At 36.5% G+C, this 25092-nt stretch overlaps 3 protein-coding genes across 7 annotated transcripts; all 3 read right to left on the bottom strand.

Moving 5' to 3' along the window:
• Window positions 1–3274: 3274 nt before the first annotated feature.
• On the bottom strand, window positions 3275–6168 carry LOC132044889 (subtilisin-like protease 4). Its single transcript, XM_059435424.1, has one exon. It carries the CDS (start codon window positions 5619–5621, stop codon window positions 3390–3392), a length of 2232 nt encoding a protein of 743 aa, XP_059291407.1. The 5' UTR covers window positions 5622–6168; the 3' UTR covers window positions 3275–3389.
• Window positions 6169–10313: 4145 nt separating this feature from the next.
• On the bottom strand, window positions 10314–12912 carry LOC132044890 (subtilisin-like protease). The gene has a single exon (XM_059435425.1). It carries the CDS (start codon window positions 12639–12641, stop codon window positions 10410–10412), a length of 2232 nt encoding a protein of 743 aa, XP_059291408.1. The 5' UTR covers window positions 12642–12912; the 3' UTR covers window positions 10314–10409.
• Window positions 12913–14796: 1884 nt separating this feature from the next.
• Window positions 14797–24947, bottom strand: LOC132044887 (uncharacterized). Of its 5 annotated transcripts, none has more exons than XR_009412299.1 (6): window positions 24673–24947; window positions 22082–22099; window positions 17884–17999; window positions 16289–16955; window positions 15986–16065; window positions 14797–15161 (listed from the first exon to the last, which is right to left on the bottom strand). XR_009412299.1 is itself a non-coding variant. In XM_059435421.1 (4 exons), the coding sequence occupies exons 1-4, from the start codon at window positions 24769–24771 to the stop codon at window positions 16460–16462; spliced, it is 729 nt and encodes a 242-aa protein (XP_059291404.1). In that variant the 5' UTR covers window positions 24772–24947; the 3' UTR covers window positions 15980–16459. The 5 variants fall into 5 exon arrangements, 1 of the variants encoding a protein (XP_059291404.1); XR_009412300.1 differs by having other exon boundaries at window positions 15986–16044; XR_009412298.1 differs by having other exon boundaries at window positions 15986–16955.
• Between the last annotated feature and the right edge of the window lie 145 nt (window positions 24948–25092).

Below are 25092 nucleotides of genomic sequence, written 5' to 3'. Positions count from 1 at the left end.
TTTTTCCTTTTTTAATCGGATTGGCCGTACCCACAAAACTAATTTAACGAATTAAACTCCAAAAACTCATTTTCTTGATCGTCTAACTACCGATTCTTGTTGTGGGGCGGGGGGGGGGGGGGGGGATTAACTACCGATTCTCACCAATTTTCTTGGACATTCATTTAAAATCTCTACCGATTCTCACCAATTTTCTTGGACATTCATTTAAAATCTCTTGAAGATTCATATAAGAATAATTAACATAAATTGGTAGACCCATATAAAATTGAAATTCCCAACAAATAATATTTTTCCACAAGAACAAGTTACTAATACAATCATTTTCGGTCCAAGAATTGATTCTTTTGCAAGATTCAATCTTGGGTTCAGATGCTGAAATTAGCTAAAAAAAAATATATATATATTTTAAGCATGGTAAGTGTACAAATGATGCTTTTTTTTTCTTAAATAGTGATAAACGCTATTAGGAACAGTCATGATGGCCGTCGTAGTTCATGTGGCCGGAGACGAGCTTGTCGGATTTGGTTGGAGTTCACTGGATTTTTTTTATGACATGGGAATCAGTACCGCTACTGCTAATGCGCGCAGAAAAGAATCCAAATTTCCCGCAATAACCGCAAACCACACAGGAAAGGTAATCCACATTAGGCAAACCCCATGCGACGAGCTCGTCCCAAAAGGCAAATCTCCTGCTGTCATAGGCAGGGGGTTTCGAACCTGAATTTTGTTGGCTGCTTGTTGTGTTTTGGCAGCGTGGGAGTGAGAACGTTGAGGTAAGAGCAGTGGTGACGTGCAGAGAACCCCTCAAGCTATGGCCCATGGGATATATAGCTCCACTGTGCCACTGCTGTAATGATCGATGAAGTGTTTGTGAGAAGTTTGCAAGTAACATAGAGAGCCGGTTTAATACCAAAAGGACAAAAACAGACTGTTTCTTATGTCAATCTATCAATTTATTACTTTCATATTAAAACATGTCAATTATCAAAAGAAAAATATGTAATTTATAAATTCTATGTAGTTCGCCTGAGAAGAAGAAGAAGGAGCAGTCGCGCTCCCTTCTCTCTCAAATGTCCACCGAAATATTTTAGGGCGGAAATGGGGTATATTTCGTGGTTATTTTAATTAGGTGGATACGGTTGGGTCGGGTTACAAAGGGAAATCGGGTAATTTTAAGTGAAATTGGGAAATTGAGGTTGATTTGGGGATTCCATCCAATTGAGGGTATGGGTGTAAACTTTATAAACTTTATGATATTTCCGATCACTTTCGAACGAAGGCAAAGTTTCGACTAATAAACTAAAGCTTGTTTATATTTGACCCTTTTCCCTACTTTTATTTATAAGGCATAATACATAAATGCACTTAAATTGTCCAATCACAGAAGATGCCTCCAACTTCGGACGCGCACAAAGAAAGACTAACTCGTATAAAACACATAAACACAAATGCTGACATGCATTGACGTGACACATAAAGTTTGGGAGGGCCACGTCAACGCCGCGTTAGCATTTGTGTTTACATGTTTAACTTTATACAAGTTGAGGTACTTACTTGTGTACACCCGAAGATGGAGGGCATACTTGCCTGCTGGGGCCAAGTTTAAGTGCCTATTTATGTATTAAGCCTTCTATAACCGTGGTGTCCGGCTAACTTGTGCAATGCCTCATAAATAATCCACCCGGTATTTCACAACTAGAAACAAAGGTTTTTTCCACCGATATTCAGTGAAAAATTTGAGTTATAAAATATGTTTTTCTCACCTCATTCCCACCAAACAGCTCAGTGGTAAAAAGCATGGTGGGAAATAGGTTCGCATTGAGTCGCTGGTAAACTTTCTAATTTTTCCGTATGAAAAAACTAGTATTTCGATTTTTCCTACTGACATTCAGTGGAAAATAGCCACCGAACATTTTTCAATGGGAAAATAGAGATATTTTAGTAGTGTTTGCGCAATTTTGCACTCCAAGACTTAAGCAGACTAACAGAAATAACATTTAAACAAAATGAAATTGTTGTTAGTATTTTCTTGGCATAATACATATGCAGGTCTTCAAACTTGGCCGCAGCTGGCAAGTATGCCCTCAAACTTTGAATATGTACAAGTAGGCACCTCAACTTGTATAAAGTTGAATACGTAAACACAAATGTTGACGTGGCACATAAATTTTGGGGGTGTCGATTATTTTGTAAGTTGGAGTGTTCAACTAACAAAGTGAAGACAAGTTGAGATGTCTACTTATGCACACCCAAAGTTAGAGCCTTAGAGGGCATATTTGTCCCGAGATTTCCCTAGTCTCTCATGACCATTCACACCTTATTAACCGCTAGAACCCACACTTGGATGGACTGGTTTTCTTGGTATCTTATGTTTTTGTAACTCAATACTTTTGTAGATTGGGTGTTGACATTCATATCTTTCGGTACTTGATTTATGCAATGTAATGATAGTACTAACAATAACTATGTCTCAGTCCTAAACAAGGTTGGGTCAGCTATATGATTCCTCACTTCTCCATTTAAGCTCAACTCATCATTATCATAAAATGTAGTGATAGTACCAGTTTATTTATTTCTTTTTTTTTTTTCCTCATAGATTGGAATTCTTATAATTTTGAATGCTAATAAACTTTATAATCTTGAACAAAAGACTAAAGACAGTTTGGATGAGAATGAACTACAGTTTGGATGAGAATGAACTACATTAGACTATGAAAAAAATGCATACCAATCTGGTTTATTTTTAATCTGAATATTTCAGTAAATCTAGGTGTAACGCTGAGCTGACTAGTTCCACAGGAGAAAAGTGCTGCCAGTAAATCAATTAAATGACTCTCACTACATCAACAACTAGAATGGTAATTGATTCAAGTAATGGCAGAACCTATACATCTCCACGTTTAAAAATGTATTCACAGTTGAATCATATTATAGGAGTATATGTATTCCAATCATCATTCTTGGAACTTTTTAAAACCTATAAATAACATTTCTTGCAAAAAGTGGTGTAAGAACGAAGAAGACCTACCGAAAATGTTTTGCTCATAAACTGGTTTTCTTTTTCTCCTAGTGATCATTTGTTGTTATTGAATTTTGTAAATAATGAAAGCTGCTTCTATTTTTTTTTGATATTTGCACCATTTCTATCTTGAAAGAATATTTCCATGGTAAGAAAATCTTTCTCCAACCAGAAGGAAATTCTCATCAATATTTTCGGATACTTGTTTTCTCTTGCCAATTTCTAGTCTAACTATGGTTAAGGGGAAGCTGATTTTAAATAAGTCTTGACCCTTAGATCTGGAATCTAAGCACATACATGTTTATTGAACAAGGAAAAATCATTAGAAATAAAACAAAATCAGAAATCCAATAATCTTGCAGTTCTACTAGACTAGCACAACTGCAATTGGACTTCTTACAGAGTGCCTATTACTAATCCATTTCAAGAATCCTTGAACTACAGTACTGTTGGAGTTGTTGGTTGTTTTGGAAAAAGTCACTTGGTATGTCAACTTCTGGTTCAACTTGGAGAATTTTAGAGTAGACGGCTTAACATTCACGGAAACTCCTGGTGGTGAAAAAATCTCCACATTATAAGCTGATTTAGCCTCTCCGACATTAGTCACTGTTCTTGTGTATGTTTGAGAATTCACTCCGAGTATGATGGAAAATGAAGGATAATTTAGTTGTGCTTCAGGAATACTTTTCACTTCCGAGCAATTCACCTTGCGTTGAAGAAGGTCTCGAACCTCTCGATTTGTGTAATTCAAACCACACAAATAAGGTAAGTAGCTCTTGAATTGGGTATCATAAATTAGTCCTGGATCATTTGCTCTTGACGGATTGACGTGTCCTGCACCAACCGCAAAGATATTTGTAGGAAGTAGCCTTTCATCTAGGATGGGATTGTTGGCGAGGTTTATTGTATCAGCAGTTGTCATGATTGCTGACTTAATGGCTGCTGGAGACCAAGCGGGGTGAGCGCTTTTTAGCAATGCTGCTACTCCACTCAGGTGAGGACAAGACATGGATGTGCCGGAAATAATATTGAAGGTAGATTTTGTGTTTGTGTTGTTCTCCACGGAGGTAGGCCAAGCAGCAAGAATGTTAACACCAGGACCAATAATGTCCGGCTTCAGTATTCCAGGACTAGCCGTGCTTGGTCCTCTAGAAGAAAATCCAGCAACCACAGGAGCATTTTTATCTCCTATTATAGTTCCTTGGAAAGTAATCCGGGCAACAGGTTTATTTGTTGAATTCATGTAGGCAAGAATTTTCATTCCATCTGCATAAGTAACATCCAAGGCAGGAAGGACGTGAGCATCGGCTGATGTTGTGAAACCGTTTTCTGGATCATTGATAATAATCATGCCAACACCTCCAGAATCCTTTACGACTTGTCCTTTTGCAACCCTTGTAATACCACCACCTACCTGGCACAAAACTATTTTGCCTCCATTAGAAGTGTACGCTAACCCATCTTGGCAATAAGAGCCTTCGGTAAATTCACGTTCACCTTTTCCAGGTTCATACAGAGGAAAGAATGTTGAGTTGAAAGCCTTTGGATGGAAAGCTGATTCACCCTCGATTTCTTGTTTGTTTCCGAGTTGAACGGTTGCTTTAATTTTCCTATCAAGAGTGCTTGCACCTACTGTCAGAATCCATGGGGCTTCGTTTGCAACAGAATTATTGTATGGACCACTATTGCCTGCAGAGCAACTCACAAGAATGCCTCTTTCGGTTGCACTAAATGCACCAAGCGCAATGGGGTCATTATGGAAGGGACTAGTAAATCCACCAAGGGAAAGGGATAGGATATCAACACCATCATCAATGGCTGCATCCATGGCAGCTAAAATGTTACTGTCTGGGCAACCAGAAGCGTCACAAACCTTATAGATGGCTAAATGCGCAAGAGGGGCAACCCCAACTGCAGTGCCATTAGCATTCCCATACACATTGGCACCCTTCACAAAACCTCCGGCAGCTGTGCTGGCCGTGTGAGTGCCATGTCCATCATCATCTATTGGCGAAGGATTGTCTTGTATGTAAGATCTCGCACCAATGAGCTTGTTGTTACACTTTGTAGTGAAATTTGATTCACATTTGCCCTTCCATTTAGCAGGCGGTGGAGGCATCCCTTCGTCGCTAAATGAAGGATGGTCAGGAGAAATTCCACTGTCCAAGACTCCAATGATCACACCTTTACCATAGTTGGAATCCCTCCAGAAACCCGTGTTCAGTTGCAATCCAAGAAAACTCGGAGTATGCGTAGTGTGTAAGGACAATATCCTCTCCGGCCACGCAGATATGAAGCCCGTTTTCTTCTCCATTTCTTTCACTTGCTCCGCTGATAATCTTGCAGCAAACCCTTTCATCACGTTGCGATATGAATATGCTAAACGCGGCACTTCTTCATTTGAGCTTGTGGTTGCTATGGTATTTGGCAAAAATGAAAGATACCAACTCTCTAGATCCTGATCTGATAAAGATTGAGTGGAAATTTGGCTTTCTGTAGATTCAACTTGAACTATATAAGTCTCTAAAGGGCTCTGAATAGTTGGCCATGATAAACAACTAATCATGCAAAAAACAAGACAGGACTTCAAGAACATCATGGCTGGAAATGGGTTAGAAGAGCTCTAATTTCTTGGTATTTAGTAAAGCACAGTTGATACTAGGCATTCTTTGAACTACTAGTATATATAGTGCTCTCTGGCCTTGTAAGTTTGACTGATTTTCTACGAGGTAAACTGACCATAGAAACTTTTTTAATTGTTAAATCAGATAGCTCCCCTCATGTTGATTAAAGTATTATTGTGTGGAGAAAGGAGAACCGTCATGAGAAAGAAAAAATAAAGGAGAACCATCATGAGAAAGAATAAATAAAGTTAAAGGAAGAATCAAGAATAGAAGGAAATTTACTGAAGTGCTTAGTACTTAACATTTGGAATTCACTTGAAGAGAGAGATAGTGAGATTGAATTCTTGAAGAGCAATCTGCTAAAATTTAACCTCATAGAAATATATGGAGCGACATAGACAGTGAAAATTTGTATAGCCGATCACAAGTTACTCGGAATTAAGGTAGTCAGAGGCAAGATTATAGGTTCGAGCTCGGAATTCAGGGGCAGAGCACTAATTAAGTACAGCTTCAGACAAATCTAGTATAGCTTTTGCTTAGACTTTATATTTGTATTAGAAAATTCATTAAATATGAATGAATATTTAGTTATGAACTCAATAACTAAAATGAAGAATTATTGGATGCAAGCCTCTTCAATTATTTTAATCCACTATCCCACCTCATGTTGATGAAGGTATTATTGTGTGGAAAAAGAGAACCATCATAAGAAGAAAAAAAATAAAGTGAAAGGATGAATCATGAAAAGGAAAAAGACAGTGATGTGAACAGAGTGACTAGAAAGATGAATGGTCTATTTGAACTCTTTCATATAATTGATCATACTCAATCTTTCTTTCTTCTTCTTTTTTTTTTTTTTTTTTTTTTTTTTTTTGTAAATTTACATGTTCGAGCTCAAAATTCAGGGGCGCAGCTCCACTATTAGGTACCGGTTTAGACTCTATATTTGTGTTAGAAAATTCATTAAATATGTGTGAATATTTCATAACGAAACCAATATCCAAAATAAAAATTATTGGATGGAAGCCTCTTCAATTGTTTAATCCACTAGCCCACCTCATGTTGATTAAAGTATTAATGTGGGGAAAAAGTGAAACGATGAATCAAGAAAAGGAAAAGGACAGTGATGTGTTAGAAAATTCATTAAATATGTGTGAATATTTCATAACGAAACCAATATCCAAAATAAAAAATTATTGGATGGAAGCCTTTTCAATTGTTTAATCCACTAGCCCACCTCCTGTTGATTAAAGTATTAATGTGGGGAAAAAGTGAAACGATGAATCAAGAAAAGGAAAAGGACAGTGATGTGAACTGAGGGACTAGAAATATGTATAGTCTATTTGTGAACTCTTTCCTATAATTTATTATTTTTAATGACAACAATTAGATAACATGTGGAGTTCCTTGAAGAGAGGATCATGGGATTGATTTCTTGCAGGGCAATCCGCTAACCTGTATTACTTTTGCAGCCAGCCAATTTTGACCTTATAGAAATATATGAAGCGACTAGACAGTGAATATTTATGTAAACCGATCACAACAACAACGACATACCCAGTGTAATCCCATAGTGTAACTCGATCAAAAGGTGAGGTGCCTTGGTGTATGTTGTTCGCGGATGACATAGTCTTGATTGACGAGACTCGTAGCGGAGTTAACGCTAAGCTGGAGGGCTGGAGACAGACGTTGGAGTCTAAAGGATTTAAATTGAGTAGGACCAAGACATGTATCTGAGTGCAGTGTCAGTGGCATCACAGGAGGTTGACGATGGGCGAGGCTTGGTACCTGTGCCATCCAAAAGAAGGAAGTTTCAAGTATCTTAGGGTCTATTATACAAGTGAGACGGGGATATCGACTATGATGTTTCACATCGTATTGGTGTAGGGTGGATGAAATGAAGGCTCGCTTCCGGAGTGCTGTGTGACAAGAAAGTGTCACCAAAACTTAAAGGCAAGTTCTACAAAGTGGTGGTTAGACCGACTTTATTGTACGGGGCGGAGTGTTAGCCAGTTAAGAACTCTCACAGATGAAAGTCGCGGAAATGCGAATGCTGCGATGGATGTGTGGGCACACTAGGAGGGATAGAATTAGGAATGAAGATATCCGGGACAAGGTGGGAGTGGCATCGGTGGAGAACAAGATGCGGGAAGCGAGGCTGAGATGGTTTGGGCATGTGAAAAGGAGAGACGCAGATGCTCCAAAGGCGGAGGTGTGAGAGGTTGGCTTTGAACGGTTTCAGGAAAGGTAGAGAGAGGCCGAAGAAGTATTGGGGAGAGGTGATTAGACAGGACATGGCGCAGTTTCAGCTTACTGAGGACATGACCTTAGATAGGAGGTTGTGGAGGACTCAGATTAGGATATAAGGCTAGGTTGCTTATCCTTTCATCCTAGTAGTTGTAATTTTGCTCATTCGCTTATGGCCACTTGATTTCTGCTTATATTTGTTGGGCCTTGTGCTTCGATTATCTTATATATCTATGGTAGCTAATGCTCCTTTCTTTCCGATCGTTCTATCATGACTTTCTCGCTTTTGTTATTCCTCGTTTTCATATTGTTTTTGATATGCTTGTCCCTATCTGACTTTTTGTCTTGTTTTCTTGTTTTCTCTCTTGAGCCGAGGGTCTTTCGGAAACAACCTCCTTACCTTGAAGGTGGGGGTAAGGTCTGCGTACATTCTACCCTCCCCAGACCCCGCATTGTGGGATTCTACTAGGCATGTTGTTATTGTTGTTGTTATAGTATAGTCAGGGTTCTGGATATAACAATAGTTATGTACCATATGGATGTTACTTTTTTCACTTATTAGACATTGGAGATGGTGTCTATCATAATTGGCATGCCCTATTTCCTACACCCTCCGTCCCAATTTATATGGCGGTATTTGATTTGATATGAATTTAAGAAAGAAAGATTGATTATTGAAACTTGTTGTAACAAACCATAAGCAATTGTGTGGCTATAAATCATCTCATTAAGGATATAATAAGAAGTTTAAAATTTAAATTATTTTTACATGAGGTATGACATTCTATTTTAGATAGACTAAAACAAAAAGTATGTCATATAAATTGAAATAGAGGGAGTATTAGCTATTAAACTCTTTTATATTCCCCACTTAAATTGAAATAGAGGGAGTATTAGCTATTAAACTCTTTTATATTCCCCACTTAGCAATGTTAAACAAATACATCTTTCGATACTTGCTTTCTGGATACCATACTTATTGACACTTTTGTCAAGCATCAACCTCCTTTGTAAAATATTTACGGTTGTTTTGATAGACGGTTATGGAATTGTTAAAGCCAATGTTCCTTTTAGAATGACAAAATCTAAGTATGGTGTTAAATAAGTAGGTGTAACTGTTGAGTTCTATGGCAGTGAACTCAACTACGGCAGTTTTATTGTGATCAGTCTCATCATTATAAGATTTAGGAATTCCTCTTCCAACTCAACCCAAAATGGACATTATGGCAAAGAACAAGCAGAAACAAAAAGGAGAAATTTGTCCAATTATAACAAAAGGTGTCTCGACAGGTCAACTCCCGATCCAGCCTAGTAGTTAGCAATCCGCACCAAAAATGAGCCTTGCAACAAGGCACAGACATTCCCCATGTTGTAGTTCCCTCTGATCCGCCCCGGGTTAGGTTTGGGAAATATCCAAACGATTGCCTTGGCAGACCTCCCATTACTCAATTTAGGTCACAATGACTATTTTTCTTGGTATTTTATGTTTTTGTGACTCCTACTTTAGTGGTTTAGATGCTGATGTTCACGGTCTAAGTAAATTAGACATAATATGTTGAGCTACTTGATTGACACAATATAGTGATAATAACTGTTTATTTGTTCCTCATACATTGGAATTCTTATAACTTTGAAGCTAATACAGTTTTCATAATCTTGAAGAAAAGACTAATGATTCCAAATCTGATTCAAATCCAATATAGTACCAAAGAGTATACAAGAAATATGTTGAATCAATTCTTTTTACTTAATAGATCGGAACTCAACTTCTAATATGGAATTCAAATGGATCAAAGAGGAAAGAATACTCTGAATCATAGAACTATAATGAAATCTACAACCAACCAATATTTATCAAATTTGAAAAAACTAAGAAGAAATGGTTCGAGCCTTTTATTTTGTTTTCTCGAACCGAGATATCCTAATGCATATATAAATGGTTTTAGTAGCGACTTTGGGATTGCTCCAAGTACTTCCATAGCTAAAAGTTATCTGTGACGACCCCTACAAGTCACCACTAAAATGGAGGCAAAAAGGGCAGGCCGGTGCATTAAGCTCCTGCTATGCACTAAGATATTGTGGCGATAAACTCGCTAAAAAAGGTAAGCAGATACGCTGCTAAAAAAGGGTCCCAAAGAACAACTTTTGGTGAGTTGCCACTGAATAATGGCGTTTAGCGGCTTGTAGTCGCCACAATACGATTATACGCTTAGTGGACAGATCATAACTCCATTCTTGTGTATTAATAGAAGCAAACACCTAAACAACTTAAAACCCATGGTATGAAAATCTTTCTCCAACCAGAATGAAATTCCCATCAGTATTATGGTTAAGAGGAAGTAGATTTTAAATTAGTCTTGACTCAGAGAACTGAAAATGGACAAGTATAGAAAATCTATGCATGTACTGGATCAACAAGAGGAAAAGGGTAATGGAGGGGAGCCTCATCCATACATGTTTATTTTACAAGCAAAATTCATTAGAAATACTAGAAATCTAATAATATTGCAGTTTTACTACACTAGCACAACTGCAATCGGACTTCTTACGGAGTGCCTATTACTAGTCCATTTCAAGAATCCTTGAACTATATCACTATTTGAGTTGCTGGTTGTTTTGGAAAAGATCACCTGGTATGTCAACTTCTGGTTCAACTGGGAGAAGTTTAGAGTAGAGGGTTTAACAGTCACAGACACGCCTTGTGGTGAAACTATCTCCACACTGTAAGATGATTTAGCCACACCGACGTTAGTCACTGTTCTTGTATATGACTGAGAATTTGCTCCGAGTGTGATGGAAAATGAAGGATAATTTAGTTGCGCTTCAGAAATACTTTGCACTTCCGAGCAATTCACCTTATGTTGTAGAAGGTTTCCCACCTGTCGGTTTGTGTAATTCAAACCACATAAATAAGGTAAGTAGTCCTCGAAAGGAGTATCATAAATTAGTCCCGGATCACTTGCTCTTGATGGATTGACATGTCCTGCTCCAATTGCAAAGATATTAGCAGGAAGAAGCCTTTCATCTAGTATGGGATTGTTGGCGAGGTTTACTGTATCAGCGGTTGTCATGATTGCTGATTTAATAGCTGCAGGAGACCAAGTGGGGTGAATGCTTTTTAGCAATGCTGCTACTCCGCTAAGGTGAGGACAAGACATGGAGGTGCCAGAAATAATATTGAAGGTTGATTTTGTGTCAGTGTTGTTCTCAACAGAAGTAGACCAAGCAGCAAGAATGTTAACACCGGGACCAATAATGTCAGGCTTCAAGATTCCCGGACTAGCCGTGCTTGGTCCTCTAGAAGAAAATGAAGCAACCACTGGTGCATTTCTATCTCCGATTATCGTTCCTTGGAATGTAATTCTGGATACTGGTTTCTTTGTTGAATTCATGTAGGCAAGAATTTTCATTCCATTTACATAAGTAACATCCAGGGCAGGAAGGACGTGAGCATCAGCTGATGTAGTGAAACCATCATCCGGATCATTGTAGATAATCATGCCAACACCTCCAGCATCCTTTACTGCTTGTCCCTTTTCAATCCTGGTATAACCACCACCTACCATGCACAAAACTATTTTGCCTCTAATAGCGGGGTCGGACAGTGTACCCGTACCGCAATAAGGGCTGTCCAAGTCAGTTGCATTCTGTGCAGGATCAAACAAAGGCAAAAAAGTTGAATTCTGAGCCTTTGGATGAAAAGCTGACTCTCCCTCAAATTCTTTTTTGTTTCCTAGCTCAACAGTAGCCTTAATTTTCCTGTCAAGAGTGCTTGCACCTACTGTCAGAATCCATGGGGCTTCATTTGAAATAGTGCTATTGGATGGACCACTATTACCAGCAGCGCAACTTACAAGAATGCCTCTTTCTGTTGCACTATATGCGCCGAGTGCAACGGGGTCGTTATAGAAGGAACTAGTCAATCCACCAAGGGAAAGGGATAGGATATCAACACCATCGTCAATAGCTGCATCCATGCCAGCTAAAATGTCACTGTCCTCACAACCAAATGAGTCACAAACCTTATAAATAGCCAAGTGAGCAAGAGGGGCAACCCCTACAGCAGTGCCATTTGCATTCCCATATACATTAGCCCCTTTAACAAAACCTCCTGCAGCTGTGCTGGCCGTGTGAGTGCCATGTCCATTATCATCTATTGGTGAACGATTGTCTCTTATGAAAGACCTCGAGCCAATGAGCTTATTGTTACACTTTGTAGTGAAGTTTGATTCACACTTGCCCTTCCATTTAGCAGGCGGAGGAGGCACTCCTTTGTCGCTAAATGAAGGATGATCAGGTGAAATCCCGGTGTCCAAGACTCCAATGATCACACCTTTCCCATAGTTGGAATCCCGCCACAAGCCAATGTTTTGCTGCAATCCAAGAAAGCTTGGAGTATGTGTAGTGTGTAAAGACAATATCCTCTGCGGCCATGCAGATATGAAGCCTGGTTTTTTCTCCATTTCTTTCATTTGCTCTGCGGATAATCTTGCAGCAAAGCCTTTCATCACGTTGCGATATGAATATACTAAACGCGGGGCCTCTTCATTTGAGCTTGTGCTTGCTATGGTATTTGGCAAAAATGAAAGGTACCAGCTCTCTAGATCCTGATCTGATAAAGATTGAGTGGAAATTCGGCTTTCTGGAGATTCAACATGAACTATATAAGTCTCTAAAGGGCTTTGAATAGTTGGCCATGGATAATTGCTAAGCATGCAAAAAAGAATAAAGATTTTCAAGAATTTCATGGCTACAAAATGGGCTAGAAGAGCTCTAATTTCTTGATATTTAGTAAAGTTGATACTCTACATTCTTTGAACTAGTAGTATATATAGTGTTCTTCGGCCCTGTAATTTTGACTGATTTTCTACGCGGTAAACTCACCATAGAAACTTTTTTAATTTTTTAATCAAATAGCTCACCTCATGTTGATTAAAGTATTATTGTGGTTTGTGGACCATCATGAGAGAAAAAAATACAGGATGAAATTAAATACTGATGTGCTTTGTACTTAACATGTGGAGTTCAGTTGAAGAGAGAATAATGGTATTGATTTCTTGCAGAGGAATCTGCTAAACTGTATTATGTTTGCAGCCAGCCATTTTTGTCCTTATAGAAATATATGGAGCCATAGAGATAGTGAATTTATATAGCCGATCACGACTTGTTTGGAATTAAACCTTAGAGTTTTGGAGGAGTTGGACTAGAGGAAAATCATTTTGGAAGCTTCGTCAATTGTTTAATCAAATAGTGCATCATGTTGATTAAAGTATTATTGTGTGGAGACTTTAACATGTTGCTGAGTGGGGAAATCAACTATCATCTTAGTATTTAATACAAAGAAATAGGGCATGCCTATGACGACAGAGACCAACTGCAACTTCAAATAAGTGAACAAACATCCACGTGGTACATTTTATATATAAAAAAATAAAAGTTCCCAACTTTGGATCTTTAGTAATACTCACAGAAATAACTTTATCTACTAATTAAGTATAACTTTATGGAAAGAGAACTATCAGGGCTCATTTGGTACGCGGGATAAGGAATAAATAATTTTGGGATTAAATTTGAGATGTTTTTATCCCACTTTTGGTTGAGATAAAATCGTGGTATAACTAATCTCAGGATTGCAATTTTACTTTATCCCTGTGAGAGAATGGAACAACCAATTCCGAGATAACTAATCCCAGGATAAGTAATCCTGGGATAACTTGTTTCCCAGCCAAACGACCCCTTAAAGCTAAGGCATTTTCATAAAATGAAAGATAGTCATCTGTTGTTTTCTTTAGTATCAGTGTGTCATTTCATGGAAGTATTTAATTCATTAGATACAGATTGCACCTTAGCTTAACTTTGGCTATATGAATCCTCACTGTCTATGTCTATTTTTTAACTCAAATTCTCCGTACCATAAACCCACTAAGACCTTATTTACTTGCACTTGATGAAGGTTCGAATCTTAATCATTCTGATCTCAGTCAGTAAATGCATTTGCGTTTTAGGTTTGAATCAGATCTCAATCATTACATTTCTTATTTTACAACCATTTAATAGGTTTTAAACAGATCTGAATGACTAAGATCTGTGACAAAGCCTAAGTAAAATACTTTGGAGATTCTCTTGATCAAAACTTTCCTTCCAACTTAATTAGAAATATTAAGCAAAAATGGTGTCAAGATAGGAAAATGAATTTATAGATTCTATTGCAGGTCAATTCAAATTGAATATTCCCAGTCACTCTTTCACATCACCGTCCTCCTTCCTGTAACTTTATTTTATTCTTCTCATGTTGGTTCTCCTTTCCCCATCTCAATTGACATAAACACATCTTCCAAGAACCTCACTACTTTGTTTCTTACTAATTTTATGTTTGACACCTTTTGTCAAACGTCAACATCCTTTACTGTAGTATCCAGCTAACTCGTGCACACCTCAATAATCAACTAGCTACTTGTGTAATCTTATGCACCAAGACTTAACCAGATGAAAAGAAATCACTTTTAGTATTTTTCTTTGTCCCGAGATTTCCCTAGTCTCCCATAACCGTTCACACCTCAACGACCCCTAGAATACACTATTGGTGGAACTTCCCTTTACTCAATTTAGGTCATAATCACTCTTTCTATGTTTTCGTCTCATAACTTTCTTAGTTTGGATGTTGACATTCATATCTTGGGGTACTTGATTGACCCAATGTAATGATAGTTACCTGTTTTTTCTTTTCCTCATAGATTGGAATTCTTAGAATTTTGAATGCTAATACAGTTCTCAAAATATTTAAGTAAATACTAATTACAGTTTGGATGAAAACAAACTAGAATAGACTATGCAAATCTGAACATTTCAACTCTTTCAAATTGAGCTGAGCAGTTCCCCTTGAGAAAAGTGCTGCCAGTCACACAATTATATGACAATCATTTCATTAACAACTAGAATGGTACTTAATACAATGTGTTAATGAAACTGCCGAAATTAAAAAGAGATTTATGTAATGCCAGGACTCTAGCTCTCCATGCTGTAAATTACAGGAGTATTTAGGCAAACAAATCAAAATTGCGAATCGTATTAAAGGAGTGCTTAGGCAAAAAAAAAACTAAATTTTGGATCATATTACAGGATTGTTTAGGCAAATAAACCTAAACTCCGATTCATACTACAGGAGTGTTTAGGCAAACAAACCTAAATATCGAATTCCAAACAGCATGCTTGGAACTTTTTAATACCAATAAATAACACTTCTTGTATCTGAAGTTAGTGTTGCATACCTGCATTATTCATAGAATTGTCAATAAAATTTCATCATCTCATGTAGCATACACAAACAATCTAAAGAAAGATAATAAAATTCCATTCTTGTGAGCTCATAGAAGTACACCTAAACAACTAAGAGGCATATCAGAAGAGAAAACATATCTTGATGATATAATTACATAAATAAAAGTAAGTTTGTTCTAACAGTTTAAGCTTTTTAGACATAAAGTGGTCACACAATTTAATATGGTATCTGAACAGGCAAATGTCCTGAGTTGAAATCTCACCGCCAACCCTTCATCAAAAACAATTTCCATGTGCTTGGATCATCAAAAAGACAAATCAGGCTCGTGCATGAGGGGCGTGTTGAACATATAACTAATTAAATAAAACTATGTTCTCTCTAACAACTTATATTTTTAGATGAGGTGGCCACATAATTTAACAATATAGTTTTACATATTCATGTCATAAATATGAATAATTCAGAAAATCCTACTCCCTAGTGTTTGATTGGGCACGGTGTTTTAGGGAGGTAACATTGTCGGAACTTGTGGTCTAAAATAAGTCATAGACATTTGTGTGGCTATAAATAATCTCATTAAGGGTAAGTTTAAAATTAAATTGTTTCCAAATAAAGAAGTACAAGATTCTTTTTTAGACATTAAAAAGGAAATTATGACAAATAATTGGGACAGAGAGAATAGTAGCTTTCTTCTCTAGTATAATTCTCCATAAGAGACAAGGCACCTCACCAAGGCATAATGCAGTATCTTTGTAACCAAGAGAGAGAATAAAATGCTTAGAAAATCACGTAAAAGGCATTTACAAATAATACCTTCTTGCCAATTGATATGGGCAACTAATTTTCCTTTGTCCAATCCACAGCATCAACTCCTAGAAATTTTGGAAAAACAGCTAAAAGAAAACCATTTAAAAGACAGCATAAGGGCAAAAAAGTATGTTGACCCTGTACAGTGTAGGAAGTAATAATACGATTAACATCTAAAGAACCAACAAAATTAACTCTTACAACTGACATCCTTTTATCCACAATGTTCATATCTAAAGGCTCTGATGTTTGATAGTACTAATCTGTAATCCAAGATCATGCACAAGTGACATAGTTAAGGCTTCTAACCTCGGGAAATTGAAGAAAGAGAGGTCATGAACTTCTAGTCGGCGAAGTCAAAGTAAGGTACTCTTTGCACGTGTCAACACAAGCTTCTTGAACTTGACACGTCAATGATCAACCCACTATGGTTAACCTTTTCCAAAAATATAAACAGAAGCATTATAACTTAATAAGCGATCAGCCAAATCCTGGAGGCACGTCCGGATCTTCATCATCGACATTATCTGGATTCTTCTCTTTCGTGACTATAGCAAAGCCAGGTGGCGCACCAACATCCACACTGTCGGGCACCAAAGGGTCAAGTGAGCAATTGGTCTCTGACTGGGCAGGAACAGGAATAGGAATTCCTGATTCCTCTTTGGGTGATTCCTTATGGTCACTTTTGCTGTTCTGATTTGAACCTAATCGGGCAAAACCAGGAGGTTCACTTGGCTCCGCATCAACAGACAACGCGGACCCACTGCCTGACGCAGCAATATGTCCATTACTTTCAACTCCATTCTTAGCTGGCTGCAAGTCTGAATGAGAGGAAGATTCGCCAGCTTCATTTAGTTGTGGGTACAATAACTTATTGTAAACCGATTGAACAGTTTGGGTTATCTCCGTTTGAATGCCATCACCAGTTCTGATTGTACTCCACAGATCTTCTGAAATTTTACCCATGACTTTGTCCCTATAGTTCATGACCAAGACAGGTTAACTTATATCACTAGTTGCAACGCATTGTCATAATTCGCTGCTCGTTTAACAGGTAAAAAAAGACTAAAAGCCATCGAGCTTTCATTAACTTACCACTTAGGCCCATTAAATTTTCTCCCCTCACTTGACCACCGCCATCCCCCCCAACCCCTCGAGTAACAACATTTTCGCTACAATCATCAGAAAACTTCTTTTTTCATTTTATTGATAAAGAATTATTCCCTCAATACCAAATTGAAATGTCCAGATTGCTTTAAAACATTTCAAAACAATTTTCACTCTCCAAAAAAAAGAAACTGCTAATTACTTATCCTATTTCTCTTTTCTATGGACCACATCTATTTTTCATTTAGAGCTAAGCAATACCAATTTCAAGTGTCCCTTAATTTTCATGCCAAGTCAGACATAACAGTTTGTTCTGGACAAGGGTATAATCTTCATATTTTTTCCTGGATAAAATGTCTTCTCAAATAAAGATTAAGGGTAATTCTACATCCCAAAAAATAGATAATCTTTCTAATCAGTATCACATAAAGTAGACAAATTAAAACATACCACCCCCAACCACCCCCAACCCCCCCCCCCCCTCTTTTCAAAAAAAAAAAAAAGTAGTGAAGTATCAAAGAAATAAAAACAACTGTGCATTTACCTATTTCAAGCATGCATTACTATATTTGTCAGTTGAACACAAGGATGGAGGCCAAGGTTATTCTAAAGGTAATTCAAATCAAAAGGTTCTAAGCAAGTGAAAGACAAAGAAGAAACAGAAAAAGCCTAGTTGAAGAGCCTAGTTAAAAGAACAACGCGGGGGAGCTAAGGAAAGAATTCACAAAGTTTAGGTACTTCTAGTGTCTTTAGTTGAAAAAATCGAAACCATGGGAAAGTATGAAAATATGGCCTACCCAACTTCTTGATATATAGCATCGGAGAGTTGCCTTGGTTTCAAATTTTCTACACCTGGACGGTTAAGTGCTACTGATTCTTTCACAGTGGCTATTATGCTATTCCGCAATTCTTCCTGGAAAACAAACACAATTGTCAACAACTGCAGCATATATAAATTTAAAAGTATAATAGCGTCATTCCAGTTATCTATTCAAGTGAATAATGTATTGGTAAGTCTTCATGTGCTTTTTAGCCCATTTATCTTGGTAATCATAATTGTCAAGCACATTGCACATTATCGAACAAGTTGCACCAACACCCAACACAATACAACAACAACCTACCCAATGTAATCCCACAAGTGAGGTCTGGGGAGGGTAGGATGTACGCAGACCATACCTCTACCTTTGTGGGGCAGAGAGACTGTTTCCAAAAAGACCCTCGGTTCGAGAGGAAAGAAGAGATATAACAGAAAAGGAACCACATCCAACACAATCACACACAAAAAGCTAGCATTGCTACGAAAGTTTTAAAAGGCAAAGGTACAAATATATTTGCTTGGGAGAGATTAAGCCCGAGAGTCATTGAGGTGTAAGTCTATATTTCTTATGTTGCTAGAACACTTTTGAATATCGTGGCAATGGAAAATGAGTAAATCGGAAAATAGAAATTGATCAGACAAATGAAACTAACTATTGACAAATAGGTGCCCTCTTTAAATGAGAACCAGCAATGATAAACTTTTTGATCCTATAGGTTATCATTTGATTACTTTTCCAGATTCATTCTTACAATATGTATATATATTCGTCTGATAACTGAGAAAATCCCTCAGGGTTAATGGCGCCCGGTTCGAAACTCAGGATAATTAACCTGCCTATCTACCCTTCTCAGCTTAATGAATACCAGCTTTTGTCTGCAGTTGATCCTTACAATGAATTTCTGCGCATTAAATCATTAGAAAAAAAATTCTTTTTTAAAGAGTTTGCTTAGAACAGATTTTCATGACTATATTTCAACTCAAATCGCACCTTCAGTTTCTAATATCTTGAATAAAACAGGGTTTAGTTGAAGTGGCAAAGATTGAGGGACTGTGACTTACGTCACGGGTTCGAGCCCTATGTCATGTGAACTACGTTTGGTACTTAAGTGGAGAAGGGTAGAGGGGCGGGCTCATTATTCCCGAGTTCTAAAGGCTCCAGTTGTTTATAATAAAGCTGGCCCCAGTATTTCTCGGTCATCAAAAAAAATTGCATAAAATTGAGGCACAACAGCGAAGCACAGTGCTAGAGGTGTGCATAAAGATTATCAGCATATCCGAGAAAACAGTTTAATAAAACTTAAGCTATCTTCTACAACCCTTGCATAATTATAGTTTGTCCTACATCAAGTTGAGCCCTAACATGCCCTTTAAGAAAACACGTATTAAAACTGCTGTAAAACACACACCTTCAAATTCACAAAAGAGACAATGTTTTTGCTTAAAAAAAAACCTCTAAAAAGCCGATGGTTCTTTATTGGGTTAAACCGTTCATCATTTTCGACAGTAACACATGAAGGAGGATACAAACTTTGAAAGTAAAATGACACAATACGACTAAGGCTCATTAAAGGGGAAGCACTCTTTACCAAAAGGGCAAGGATCCTATCCATCCCAGCACAATCCTTGAGGGTACTTACTAATGTTTTTGTTTTAAGTTTAGAGCATACAGAGATATCATATCATCTCCTACAATCCTCATGTCCCCATATTTTTTCAAATTTCACATGCCAGTCCATGACCATGATCAACAGAAAGCTAGTATGATATATTGTTGCTTAGCTTGTAAATGCACATAAAAATGTTGCTTAGTTCTTTAAAAGGTACGCCCTTGTGGAAGGTTAAAAGGTTTTCCAACATTAATTTGAAGTAAAGAGATTGGTACTCGACAGAAACACATACATTATATACAGTAAAACTTCCCTAAAACCTGGGGCACCAAATCACGTGTCGCCCTTTTTTTTATATATATATAAGGAAAAAGTTTGATTACAAAAGTCACGTGTAACATACAAATCACGTGTCACCTGTTGTGCATCAAACAAATCACATGTCGCCTTTTGTAGCACTTCTCTAGCCTAAAAGTCCAGGCAATCATTGCTAAACCTAATACAGCTAATAACTTACTAAGGTACATCAAACAATAGCAACAATACAACCAAAATTGAAAGTCTTGTCAAAAGAAAAAATGAATTACCTATACCTGAATATCAGAAGAGTAAAGTCCAAACCATACAGAGTTAGACAGAGCTGAGACAGAATTACAACTATAACAGGCTATCACAAGAAATTTTTGTAGCAAGTGAAAAAGAACTACTAAAGTGAGTTCACCCTCAACCTGTGCTAAGTGTACTTTCAATCTGAATTTACTTCAGACTCAACTCAACTCAACTAGTACTGATTTAAAACCCAGCCCTAATGCAAGCTGAGCCGGAAGTTTTTACTGATCTAGCTTAACTAGAAGTATTCTTTAGGCAAAAGAGAAGACGTCAGAACCTCAGTTTTGGAAAGGCTCGAAAAGATTGACTTTTTGTACAATTAGTTCTGTTAAAACAAAATTTCACCTTAAATACAATGAAAATCAAAAGTTCTCATGGAAGCTCATATGAATCAGTTGGAAGCTTTCAAGTAAAGGCCTAGGCCGCCTGGAAAGTTTAACATGCCAATGGAATCCTGCCAGTAAGTCTAGTAACAACAATCAACCAAGGTATACATTGGGTCTTCACGTCTTGTAAAAAACCCCTTTTGCATCCTGCAAAGTCCTTACTGGACCTTTAGTTGACCTTGTTTGTACTTCTATGATTTGAAACTAAAAAGAAGCAGTGTTATCAAAAGCGAAAAGCGCGAAAAAAGCTCTAAGGTCAGCTGGGGCTTTAAGCGCGAAGCGCATATAAAGCGTGGGCTTTAATGAAAAAAAGCGCAAGGTGCAAAAATACAAATATATATATATATATATATATATATATATATATATATATGTTTAGTCCAAGATTAATAATAATAAGCATGAATAACAAATATATGGACAAAGAAATTGTAAAAATATTAAGATAAAGTGAAATATCAATCATCTAGTGTCACCTCAAGAGAGGCTCATTGGCAAGGAAAAGTATGTCTTAGAGCCTTGATGACGACACTGAAGCGCCCATAAAGCAAGGCGAAGCGCTCAACATGTTTTGAGCCTCGCTTCAGGGCTTAAGCGCGCCTTTGATAACACTGAAAAGAAGTACTTTGGTTTTTCAATAATGTTAAGCCCCCACATGCAAACTGAACAAATACCACCACGTAAATAGGATGTGTGCTACAGAATTAAGGTTCAATTTTTATACACTTTACAAAGTGACTATCAAGTTACTTAAAAACAAAGTACAAATAGCAGTCTAGTGTCAGCAAGGATGTGAAAACTGCAAGAGTGTTAAAGACCTGGTGCAGCCAGTAAATATGGATTAGGTTAAATAATATTGTAACAATTCTTTAAAGTTCATTTATATCCATCGACTTCTGGATCACCGTGACCAAATTCCATCTCCTCTGTTCCATTAGTCGGTAGCTCAATCCCACCTTTGCACACCTTTTTTGTTCTCTATAGAAGGCACCTGCCCCAGCAAAACTACATGCCTCGCCTCTCTCCCAGCGTATATAACTTAAGGGGTAGTTTGGTTGTTGGTTAGAGTTATGCAGGTATTAATAACGCATGGATTAGATGTAGGGATTAGTTATGCATGGATTAGATGTAGGGATTTAGTTATTCATGTATTAGTTATTCATAAATTAATTATTCCATCTTCTACCCTGCATAAAATAATACATAAATTGACTCAACTTAAACCTGTTTTAGTTATGTGGGATTGTAAACTGGTAACCAAACACGGTACTTGGTATGCTGAATTTTATACATAGCAACTAATATACTACCAAATATGGTACTAGTTATACTAATTTTAATACATGAACGATTCACTTCCTAAACAGCAACTAAACTACCCCTAAATCCTATAATTAATGCCAAATCTCCAATTGGTAGCGTAAAAAGAAATAAAACCCAACTTAGGATTTCGTGCAAAACAAATATAACAATGCAGAAACCCACAATAACAACAAATACTCTACAGTTTAAGCCCAAAGGGTCAACCCTAAAAGGGACAAAATTAAAGAATTAATAAGTAAATACTAACATTTTCTTTGAGTTTGCGGACAATTTTGAGACGGAGTTTATCGAAATCACCATCATCTTTGAGCTTACATATTACATCTTCACCCCTTATTCTTTTCCCACGATTCTCCATTGTTGTGTGTGATATAGCAAAGTAAAAATAAAAAAAAAATAAAAAAAATAATAATAATAAATTGACAGGTATTAATCTAAGTGTGTTTTAGATGTATATATGGATTTTGGTAGTTCAATTTGTGGAGAGAAAATGACAAAAACAGTCCCTTAAGTATTACTTAAGCAGTTTTGGTCCTTTTAGTTTGCCGGAAGTGAGCACTTTTGGTCTTCATCAAATATTTACCAAACTTTGATAGTTAAATTTAACAAGAACTACGATTAAAATACCCAAGAACAGAAAAAAAAAAAAAAAAAAAAAAGAACAATCATATCTAACATGGTGGAGTAAAATGAACAAAACCCCACTTAGAATTTAGTGCAAATTGATGTAATAAACAAATATAACTATACAGAAACCAACAATAACAACAAATACTCTACAGTTTAAGACCAATGAGTAACGAACCCTAAAAGGAACCCATGGAATTAATCAAGGCACGAGTTAAAAAAAAAAAAAAAAAAAAAAAAAAAAAGGAAATTTTATACAGAAAAAAAAAAAAAAAAAAAAAAAAAAGGAAATTTTATACAGCCCAACATAAAATATTACGCAATGTAGCCATATTTTCAGTTTATACAATGTTATACAATATTATACCCGGGGAAAGCATTATAGATAATGTATCAAACTTGTATAAAAGTGCATAATAGTGCGTAAAAGGTGTTTATACACAAATATGGGCTAAACCGAGCAACAAACTCAAAATAAAGGCTAAAAGCGCGTAAAAATTTTCTCCCAGTAGACATAGAGCGTAATTTTACCAAAAAAGACAATCATATCCAATTTGGTGAAGTAAAAAGAACAAAACAACTTAGGAAATCAGGTCACATTTACAGGTATTTTTTAAAAAATTATTGACAGCAAAAAAAAAAAAAAAAAAAAAATCATGTCCAGTGTGGAGGTGTAAAAAGAACAAAACGCAAACTTAGGATTTAGTGCAAATTGATGTAAAAACAAACATAACAATGCAGAAACCAACAATAATAACAACACAATACTCTAAAGGAACAAATTGAAGAATAATAATAAGTAAATATACTAACATTTTCTTTGAGTTTGTGTACAATTTTGAGACGGAGTATATCGAAATCAACATCATCTTGAGCTTACATATTACATCTTCACCCCTTATTCTTTTCCCACTCGTACCACCAACCATCCTCCATTGTTGTTTTGTACTATAGCTAAAAAACAAATCTTTATAGAAAAGTGACATTCTCTTTTGGGACAGACTAAAAAGGAAAGTGTGTCACATAAGTGAGTACATGTTTTAGTTATCCGTAATTGTAAACTGGTAATCAAACACGGTACTTGGTATGCTGAATTTTATACATACCAACTAACACACTACCAAATACGATATTAGTGTATAACAGTGTATAAAAGGTGTTTACACACAAATATGGGCTAAACCGAGTAACAAACTCAAAATATGGGCTAAAAGCGTAAATATTTTCTCCCAGTAGACATAGAGCGTAATTTTCCCAAAAAAGACAATCATATCCAACTTGATGGAGTAAATAGAACAAAACCCAAGTTAGGATTTAGTGCAAATTGATGTAAAAACAAACATAACAATACAGAAACCAACAATAATAACAACAAACACTCTACTGTTTAAGACCAATGAGGAAGGACCCCTAAAGTAACAAAATTGAAGAATTAATAAGTCTTTTTGCTCTTCAAAATCAAACTTATGCCCATCGGGGCATGAGTTCTTTATGAGTGTGTCGCATAACTTGCGGGATATTATGATGCAAAAATATAAACTTATGCCCCGCAAAAAAGTTGCTCTTGTATCGAAGGCCAAAAATTAAATAGAATATCGACATGTGCACAATCTAGCCCGGACATTTTCTTTGAGTTTACGAACAATTTTGAGGCGAAATATATCGAAATCGCCATCATCTTTAAGTTTACACATTACATCATCAGCCCTTATTCTTTTCCCAACATTCTCCATTGTTGTTTTGTAATATAGCTAAAACTTAAATCTTTACGGGTATTAATCTAAGTGTATTTTCAGTATATACAATACTATACTCCCTCCCTCCGTTCCAAAAAGATTGTCTTAATTTGACTTGACACAGAGTTTAAAAAATAACGGAAGACTTTTTGAAAAGTGTAGTCCAAAACAAGCCTCAGATATTTGCGTGGCTGTAACATTATTTCTAAATATAGCTAATAAGAAAAGTAAGACAATTTTTTTGACATGGAGGGAATACAACATTATACATAATGTATCAAACTTGTATAAAAGGTGTTTATACACAAATATGAGGTAAAAGACAATTATATACAACTTGATGGAGTAAAAAGAACAAAACCCAACTTAAAATTTTGTGCAAATTGATGTAAAAACAAACATAATAATAATAATAATAATACTCTACAGTTAGGAACCCTAAAAGTAAATATACTAACATTTTCTTTGAGTTTTGAACAATTTTGAGACGAAGTATATCAAAATCACCATCATCTTTGAGCTTAGATATTACATCTTCAGCTCTTATTCTTTTTGTAGAACCACCATTCTCCATTATTGTGTTGTGTGTGTGTGTGTGGGGGGGGGGGGGGGGGGTATAGATAAAATAACAAATATTTATGGGTATTAATGTAAGTGTAATTTGGATGTTGAATTTGTGCAAGTGTAAAACCAATACAATTTGGAATAGGGGGAAATTTTATTGTTTTGAAATTGTGAGAATGAATCTGTTTTGACAACTGTTGTTGAAGGAGTGGAGAATGACTAAGAGCCTGTTTGGATGGACTTAAAAAAAGCATAAGCCAAAAAAAAAAAAAGTTGGGATCAACTTTTTTTTTTTTTTTTTTTTTCGTTACGTTGCTTATAAAGTTTTTTT

Source organism: Lycium ferocissimum, unplaced genomic scaffold (assembly GCF_029784015.1).
Source record: "Lycium ferocissimum isolate CSIRO_LF1 unplaced genomic scaffold, AGI_CSIRO_Lferr_CH_V1 ctg5396, whole genome shotgun sequence".
NCBI lineage: Eukaryota > Viridiplantae > Streptophyta > Magnoliopsida > Solanales > Solanaceae > Lycium > Lycium ferocissimum.
This window is presented reverse-complemented; position numbering and strand designations above follow the sequence as displayed.